The sequence below is a fragment of the Bidens hawaiensis genome, unplaced genomic scaffold (genome assembly GCF_021521415.1).
Source record: "Bidens hawaiensis isolate Kalapana, Puna unplaced genomic scaffold, B.hawaiensis_p1.1 tig00000055_1, whole genome shotgun sequence".
NCBI classification, from domain to species: domain Eukaryota; kingdom Viridiplantae; phylum Streptophyta; class Magnoliopsida; order Asterales; family Asteraceae; genus Bidens; species Bidens hawaiensis.
This window is the reverse complement of record NW_027491016.1, coordinates 2,976,701-2,986,604: the sequence shown is the minus strand read 5'-3', so window position 1 is coordinate 2,986,604 and position 9,904 is coordinate 2,976,701. Positions and strand designations below refer to the sequence as shown.

At 36.5% G+C, this 9,904-nt stretch overlaps 1 protein-coding gene across 1 annotated transcript; it reads right to left on the bottom strand.

Annotated features, from left to right (window-relative positions):
* Nucleotides 1-4,931: 4,931 nt before the first annotated feature.
* On the bottom strand, nucleotides 4,932-7,949 carry LOC143636904 (receptor kinase-like protein Xa21). Its single transcript, XM_077104416.1, has 3 exons — nucleotides 5,649-7,949; nucleotides 5,151-5,566; nucleotides 4,932-5,059 (listed from the first exon to the last, which is right to left on the bottom strand). Exons 1-2 carry the CDS (start codon nucleotides 7,816-7,818, stop codon nucleotides 5,193-5,195), a joined length of 2,544 nt encoding a protein of 847 aa, XP_076960531.1. The 5' UTR covers nucleotides 7,819-7,949; the 3' UTR covers nucleotides 4,932-5,059; nucleotides 5,151-5,192.
* Nucleotides 7,950-9,904: the final 1,955 nt, after the last annotated feature.

The window sequence follows — 9,904 nt, the reverse complement described above, 5'->3', positions numbered from 1 at the left end:
CAACCCGTGTAAAAAACAACCTTGAATCGAACCTACTTGTCCAATCCAAATAGAAAATAAGCGATACTGATTAAACCCCACTTATTTAACCAAAAATAACACAAGCTTTGTAAAATCAAGAAAACAAAATAATAAACCAACTTGTTTAATAATTTTCTTTCTCGAATTCCTTGTTTGCAGCAAAAACAAAAGAACTCCTTGACTTAATTTACCCAACAACCAATAAAAAGCAAGGGACTTTTACTTTTCACTTATCCACTGTTTGTCAATCACCGTTTGTGAGAGAAACCCCAATATCCTTTTTTTTTCTCGTAATTCGCTGCTAATCCAATCTCCCTGTGCTATAAAACCCAATCAACAGAACACTTTGCTATTCCGATTGTAGTAGCCGGACACACACTGAAAAGAATCACTGACATAGGTTAGACTAACCCGCGCTAACAAAAACACACCGATTCGGAAACCCAACTCAGTTTCGATATGCGCCAACGATAGCTTCTCCTCAAGCCACCGCTCGCCGCCGAACGATTATCGATTTCTTGAACTTTGCTCTGATACCAATTCAAGTCCAAGATCGATAATCAAACACCAAGTAAACGAATAACTCTCATTTACACTAATCAGAAAATCTCACTCAAAAAACTGATTACAAACCCTCAAACCCTAACTCGGTTTGACTCTTGATGAACCCTAAATCGGTTGCACCAACTTCACAATCTAATGTCCAACCATAACTCGGCTTATATAGACTAACCAAACTTGCTAGCTAAGACATTACCAAATATAATAAACCTTAATAACTCTTGGGCTGGGCTTTACACTTGGGCCAAACAACAATTGTGCCAACAGTTAGATAATCAAACATTTCAAATATAAGCAAGCAATTCTATCTCTAAGAATTCATATAAATTTCTTACTTATCCCTACGTTATACGTAAGGTAATTCACGTACTAAGCTTGCTTGAGTGACACATGGCATTCTCTGACTGGCATCTTCTTTCTTTCTTATTTTCGTCCCATTCTCTATTCGAGTCTAAGAATGTAGGATGCTTATTCTCTCGAACTTAAGCTCTGATACCAACCTGTAAGGCCACCGACCTGAGTGCCCTACTTTTACTCGGTTGGAATTACTCATTCACATAATTCAGAAATCAGAGTTAATTAAAACAAATCCGCGGAATATTAAAGTCATACATTCAACAAAACACAAGTACTTGTTTAAACGAAATAACATAAGTCTTAAACGTTTAACATAAATAACACGTGATTCTTCCTCTTAACGATGCCAGTCTTCATCCTATTTGCCACGTGTCCCATCTCAAGCAGCCTGTCTCATTCTATTCACCTGCATACATACTAAAAATCAGCTATGCTGAGTGAGTTCTAATTAATCAAATAACATAACATTACATTCATATTCTTACGTATACGTGTCCAAAGATACGTATTTCATTCTGTACTTACTAATATTTCTTTCATAAATACTTACATACGTTCATACTTTCTTTCATAATTTATACCGTCTTATTTATTACTCCTATACTTACATTACTTTCATATTACCTCTATGTTTAAAGAGCATTTTGCCCTATATACCTCGGATATTAAAGGGTCTGGCACCCAACATACCTTGGAATTTATACTACTTCTTAGATCACTTTGTGCAATAACTGGATTGATGTTATAATAATATGGTTATGCTACCACACAATTATGTATGCTTTTTAAAATAAGTGTTACTAAAGTGTTTTGGTTCCTCTGAACCATAGGTTACCTGTTTTAATCATAACCCACTACTCAACCCAGTCAATTTTCCACATCTAATACATATATCATCCATACTGCTACTGATGATCAAGTTATCTTCTGTTTGAGGTTCTGATATCGGTCTTATCTGTTACAGGTGGGTATATCATCCGGTGCTGCAGCTGCAGCTGCAATCAAGATTGCAAAGAGGCCTGAGAGTGCTGGAAAGCTGATTGTTGTAAGTTTCTACACTATATTTTCAACTTTAGCTTATGTTATATGCAGTCTTGATTGACGTTGGGGTTGATTGATGTTACTCATTCTTGAATATATAATATATGCATGTACAAAAGTACATATTCCAAAATAAAAAGAGGTTATAAGCAGCTGATATGATTTTATGTGCAGGCAATTTTCCCAAGTTTCGGGGAGCGATACTTGTCATCTGTTCTCTTCGAGTCAGTCCGTAAAGAGGCGGAGAATTTGACTTTTGAGCCTTGAGTACAAATGGTTCAGAGTCTTTGCTTAGTATTAGCTACCCTATGAAAGAGGAACAGTGTCGACTTCCATCTGTTTCTTACCTTGTTCTGTTTTCAGTCCCTTTGTGTCAAACGCTATATATTATGTGATCTCTTTTTCTTTATTCTAGCAACTGCGTATGCGTGTTGTGGTAAGTGTTCACCTGGACCCATGTGGTATTGGATGGTTTCTTTGTTGGGTTATGCTAGAGGTGGCAGTTTGGCCATTTGATTTTGTTTATGTCGTGTCTGAATGAGTCAAACTCGTTGAAAAGAAAGTTTAGAAGCGGGTGATCTTATAGAGATGGGGGTCATGCCGAACCCAGACTCTTGACTAATCTTGAGCTAGGTTTGTTTGGTTTATGAGTTCAGAACCTTAAACCACTAAGGAATTTATTGGGCAATTATTCATCAGGTGCTGGTACGCTCCACAAACGCGAAACCAAGCCAGGGATGCGCGGAATGCGTTATCGGACCATCGTACACGCGAAACTGGTAACCGGGCACCGGCACACTCGAAACCCGGTGCCTATATGAGTGAAACACGTTACTGGGCGCCCTTACTCACAAAAAGGGTAAAAAAATCTTTCTTAATCTATGGTTAAAAAAAATTGTGCTACCCATGAAATTATGTTCCAGATCCGTCAGTGACGTAATATTGTTTATTACTACTGCATGATGTACAATGTGATCACCGTAAAGATTCACATGCTTCCGAATTACACTCGGAAGCATGTGAATCTTTACGGTGATCACATAGTATCGAATCACCCTTAGAATTGAAATCTATTGCTTAATATCTCACTATCAATAAACAATAGTGGAAAACTTAGGTTTAATATGCAGTGTAAACTCAAAACACATTAAGAAAAGTAAAACATATTAAAATAACATAAATAGCCATAACCGATCCATAATTGGCGGTTTAACTGAACCATGGTTAACCGACCATTGGTTATGGTTATGGTTAACATTTTTCAATTAACTGAACCCACACTTGGCAGTTTTCTTGGTTTAAACGCTTGTTTAGGAACAAACTAAACAACGCATCTTTCAAACAAAACAACATACTGAAACAAAATGTCTTTTCCACCTTGAGGTGGTGCCGAAAACAAAAGGTCAATCACAATCCAATATTAACACGGATTGCTAGAAACAAGTTCATAAGTAACTAGCAGCCAAACACCCGCCACTGCTGATGTTGTCGGCTGAAAACAGTCCCACTTGAGGATTTTGGTATCCTCGAGTTGAGAACCATAATAGGCCATCATGCTGAATAATCCTATTATATGTAACTGCCCCTATACTTATGACCTTAATTATGTAAATCTGTTTGTAATGATTACAATTTCAAACAAACGATGAAAATTATGTATCGCTTATGTTTCTGCACTTCTCATGTAATTTTACAATAAAGATCAATCATTACCTTCTTACCATCACAAAAAATTGATAGAATACCATTCCAATTTGAGCAATATTCACTGAAATTTGTATCAGATGTCTGGTCTCGGTCTATTACCCTATTCGAAGAGACACCGATTTGGACTCAAACCCCGAAAAATGATCAAATAGGTCCGGTTCTCGGCTACGTTCTTATCAAATACTAGTTAACGAGCCCTGTGCGCTGCGCGTGACCATTTGGTTGTTGCATATTTTGAGCTTAATAGGGACTTCGAATTTGTAATTCATGCCAACCACGTATTGACCCGTTAAGGAGCCCGCCCACCAAAACCAATAAACAGGTCGATTTGAATTGTTTTTCTATCTTAAACTGGCCAAAAAAAAATGTACTAAAAATGGGAATGTATCAAGCTGGCCAAACGGGTTGAAAGTCAACCTGACTCGATCTGGAGACTGGAGTACACATTCCATTATCGCAAGTATGGCTTCTTATTTGCACAGCTGAGAACGAACATATAAAAGCAACATTAATGATACTTTCTTCCCCAACTCAAAAAAACATATTGAATGTTTAATGTTGAAATCAAATGTTTTTAGTAAATTTACTTGTATAAACAAAAGGGGTCACTTCATGAACTTTTCAACTGTCAAATGTGCTACTTTAAAACTTCAAAGTTGATGAAGATTTTCTTAACTATACAAATTTCTTTTTTATATATGTTAATTTCTAGAAGTGTTGAACAAAATATCAACACATCCCTGAAAAAATACAGTTTCGAATTTACAAAGTTTTCTAGTTGACCTCAAAAGTCAAATTTAGAAAATGCAGGAAAGGTTTATTAGTTGCAGCATTTGACATTGAAAAAAGCCAAAACTTTCTATAAATTTTATATAACGAAAGTGCTTTTATGTTCTCTTTTTCAATCGAAAAAAGTTTTCAATTCATTAACAGACTCGTGAAAATTTATGCAAGTAAATTTTTTTTCTTATTAACGGCGAACGCACACTCCATACCTTACACCTAATCTACTCCTAAAATCACCACTCGGCAAGAGACAAGTCATAACAGTGAATACAGTTTTAATCTTACCTGGCCAACAATGTCACCCGCATAATCACCTTCAATATAAGATGATTTGTGAAACAGGTCAGTGAGTCAGTTGATGGGCCATTTAAATATCAACATCATTGAAATAGATAACAATATAGGATATAAATTCAAGTAGAATGCGAATACATAATCATCGCGATACACCGATACAACAGCAAACAAATTCAACTACATACATACTAGGTAATTCGATTCAATGCTGGAGGGTAGAATCCCACCCCTTTATTAATGGGCCAACCCATTATTAACAACTGAAACAGAAGAAAACAATGCTCCATCCCTACAAAAAAATAGAAGCGGAAACGAATTAGATGTGCAACTAAGAGAGATGGTGAATATAAAGATATATATATATATATATATATATATACCTGTCTATCTCTATTTCCACTTAAGTAAAAGGAGATGGCATCTCAAACATTTTGAAGTGCAGCCATAACTTTCTGCAACTGGCTGGCAACATCTATGATATTCATTCGTTGTGGTCCGGAATCCACCGAGCATGATACTCCGATATTCACAATTAAGGCCATGCATTCCTCTGTTTTCGGTGCATTTGGTGTGTTAGTTTGCATAGTAATTGCATCATCTTGAAGGTAATTTATAAGGTCACTATCAATAACATTCGTCATGTGGTCCGGCAAGGACATGCTTGCAAACTTATGAAGGCTAAGGCCATTGTTAAACATGTCGTCAGTCGGTCTTTTCCCTGTCATGACCTCCAACAATAATACTCCAAAGCTGTAGACGTCCCCACTACATGTCATCTCACTCCCAAGACCATACTCTGCAACATATAGGCACTTTAATATGAGAAAGGTAATAATGAGTGTAAATAAATACAGGCATTCTAGGATACATGAGTTTACCTGGAGGTGCATACCCAATGGTTCCTCTAAATCTTATTGAGTTGCTTTGATTTGAGTCCGTTCCAAGAAATTTGGATAAACCAAAGTCTCCAACATGAGCCCCCATGTCTTCATCAAGTAGAATATTGCTAGGTTTCAAATCTCCATGGATGATAGTCGTCTGGCAGTGATTATGAAGATAATCAAGTGCACATGCAACATCGATAAGAATTTTTATTCTTTGGATAAGGTCTAGCCGATGTGTACGTGTACGTGAATGCAACCAATCATTTAAACTCCCATTGGGCATGTATTCATAAACCAAAGCTTTGAAATCATTTCCTTGAAAATCAACACTTGAACATGAAGTTAATATCTTCAACAGATTTCGGTGTCGAATACTCCGCCATGCTTCACACTCCGCATCAAAGCTTCTGTAAGCTCCCTGAATGTGAAGATGCAAAACTTTGATTGCAACAAATCCATCATCATTATCAAGGATTCCTTTATAAACAGAGCTAAACCCGCCCCTGCCAATTAAATTGGCTTCGGAGAATCCATTTGCAGCCCTAGCAAGTTGATTGTAAGAAACTTTCAAAAATCTTTCGTTCATGGTCAATGATTGGGATGGCTTGCTCTTGCTTTTCTTCTTATGCCAAACATACAGTAAACATAATATGGTGAAAAGTGCGGATGAAATCAAGATGCACATTACGAAGACAGGAAACCTTTTTTTATGTTTCTTCGTCTCCTTGCATTTTGGTAACCCAAGTTCAACCAAGCCACCACAAAGCTTGTAATTCCCTGAAACCGAGAATGTGCTTGCATTGGAAAACACTCCTAAAACTGGTACTTCACCAACAAAATCGTTAGAGGATAGGTTCAAATACTTTAACGAAAAACGTTCCAAGAATCGTGGTATTTGACCAGATAAGTTATTGCCAGAAAGATCGAGGACGACCACTCCTCTCAGGTAACTTAATGATGGTGGTATCATGCCTTGCAATAAGTTGTCTTTTAAGGATAAGAATGAAAGGCTAGTGCAACCACCAAGGCTAGTAGGAAGGGTACCTGATAATCTATTGTAAGATAAATCCAGATTACTCAACATCTTGAGTTCTCCAACCTCTGTTGGAAGTGAACCAGACAACATGTTTTCGGAAAGATCTAATGTTATTGACAAAGATGGAAGTTGAAGAATCTGTTTAGGTATTTTTCCACTAAGTTTATTGTAATTAAGGTTCAACAAAGATAGGCGATGACAGTTCCCCAGACTTAACGGTATATGCCCTTCCAGTCTGTTGGAATCTAAAAAAAGTTCAATCAACAATGATAAGTTCCCGATCGTGTCTGGGATGGGACCTGTAAATTGGTTTCCAAATAGACCCATGCCATTTAGCTTTTGAAGCATACCAATGGTTGAAGGGATTTTTCCAGTGAATCGGTTGTTTCCTAGACTTAAACGGGTCAAGCCAACTAGATTACCTATACTTGAAGGGAGGTTTCCATATAACCGGTTTCCTAATAAATATAAAGAACTGAGCTGATCAGAAAGATTACCGATTGATTTTGGGAGAACTCCTTGAAAGTTGCAATAACTTAGAGACAAAATCCTTAATTGGCTGCAGTTATTTAGAGAATCAATAAACTTCATTTCATCAGCTTCTCCATGTCCATAGAGGCTGTTATCGTCGAGTATGAATGCATCTAGATCTCTTAATTTTGAAAAGTTGATTGTCAACTTCCCACTAAATTTGTTTCTACCCATATCAAGAAGTTGTAATTTCGAACAGTTAGATATAGAGGGTGGAAGACGTCCGGCCAGATTGTTATCCCTCAACACAAGGACAGTAAGATGAGGAAGCATTGCACCTATGGCTTGAGGAAGACTACCAGTATGTTGGTTACCAGGTGAGGATAGAAAAGTTAAGAGTGAGAGATTATAGATGGAATGAGGGATGGATCCATGTAAGCTACACTCACCAGAGACAAATTCTCTCAAGTTTTTCCAATTGCCTAAGGCGCGTGGAATGCTCCCACCTAACGGATTTTCATAAACACTGAATTTTTCCATAAATGTAATATTCCCCAGAAAAGATGGGGTCCCGCTTGTTAGGTTATTATCACACAGTGAAAGTTGAACTAGTTTTGAGAGGAAACCGATTTCTTTCGGTATGCTTCCAACTAGCATGTTTCCACAAAGACCAAGCCTTACAAGGTTAGAACAACCAGACAAGTTAGTTGGAATGGATCCAATGAATTTGTTAGACCCAAGATCGAGGAGACGCGGCCTGGACAAACTTCCGAGTTCAAGAGGGATGCTTCCTTCAAAGCTGTTGTTATAGAGCCGAAACTCACGAAGGAAGCTGAGGTTCCCTACATAAGGAGACAATGAGCCTTTCAGGCCTTGCGCTCTGAGTTTTAAAACGATTACTCTTCTATGTCGCTTCCCGCATGAAACACCACTCCAATCACAAAAATGAAAGGAAGAGTTCCATATGGATCACTGGTTATCATCGACTTAAATGACAACAACGCCAAGTGATCAGACTCGTTTCCGGCATAGGAAGCCGAGGTTGTGGCAGTAGTAAAAAGTATGATAAACCAAGAAAAGAGGAGAATAATATGAAAGGAAGATGGTAAGCAAATTGTCGGCTGCCTTGAGTTCATTTTTGGAATAAACTTAAGATGATAGTTAACTATACATGGTGCACTTTTATCCTTACAATATTCTAAGTGCGTGGACTCATTAGAAGTCTTGGTCGCTGCTTGTCATTACTAGCCTCCGGTGGCCACTTGTATTTAATTCTATTTTATGTTGATCATTAAAGGCAAAGGCTTTTATATCAAAAAGATTTTGGAATAAACAATAACTATAATCTTATCAAATAATAGTTATTAGTATATAAACAATACCTAAACTTATCATATTTCGTTATATTTCTTCTCTGTTTAATCACAAAAATAGGTGAGTTTGAAACACAATATATATTATATTTAAGGGAAAATGATCATAATGTCCATTTGAATGGTTAAAGTAAACAAAAGGTCAAATTTACCATTTTGTCCTCATAATATGTGGCCACATTCATTCTCTTCGACCTGAAAGCTTTTTTAATCATTAGCCGATGGGATTTTCATTCCACAAGATTTAGCCACGCATTCGAAAAGAATTTTTTTTGGCTCTTGGCAACATTTTTTTGGCTTCCGACGGGGTTTTTTTTTTCTGACAATATTTTTGAACAATTGGCAAAGCATGAATGGTTAAAAATTCCTTCGAGTAATGAATAAGAGGTGTCGATTCGACGAAATTTAGGAGTTAACATTTTGTTGATGTTTACTGTTCAAACTGATATTTTGGTCATTTTCCCTTGTATTGATGGAACTAATATAATGGCAGTTTTCGGTTTTAAGAACAAATTGTCTAACCTCTATGAAAAGAGGAATGTGTGTTTAGAAGCATTTATAAAATTGAATAAAATATTAAGGTTTTTTTGGGAAAGGAAAAAAAGACATGATAGAAAAAATTAAGTGAGTCATTCTCATTTTGATAGTGTCGTAATGTGATTCAAGTATTGTACAATATTTAGCTGTTTAAATAAAAAAAATGAAGTCAACGAGTATTTAAACCATTAATGGATGCAACAAAATTTCACCTAAACTTCTTTAGTAGAGTTGACTGAAACCAAGTCGATGATTCCTTTTTAAAACATATACAAAACTAATATCTCTAGTTTCGACTATAAATTAAAAAAAAAATAATGAGCTCGGCTCAACTAGCTTGAACTTGAATTTGCATCTCGATAAAGTTAGCGAGCTGAGCTCGAGCCAGCTTGTTTAAGTTAGAGCTCGAACTGGCTCGATTAAAGCCCTAGTTTAAAAGGTTACTTGGCATGCAAGGTTAATTAGCGAGTTTAAAGGAGTGAATATGATGAGATTTAATTGTCAGTGATAATCGTTATGTCGTATTATTTAACAATTATAGTCGTAGTCTAACGTGATAGGTTACATTATAAATACAGTGTTTTAGGTATTTAAGATTGTAATTAAGTTTTGTAAAAAGTAAAACTACGTTGTATCTTCATGACATCATTCCTTGTAAGTCCGGCATAACTTCGTTCAGATAGTGTTTTACTATGTTTGAGTTTGAGCCAGTGGACATCGAACACTAAGCGAGTAAGCGTACCTAATAAAAGATTAAGATTTTTTTGAGAGGTAAAAGAAAATATAAGATAGAGAAAACTAAGTTCATTAATGGAGGCGACAATTTTTCACCT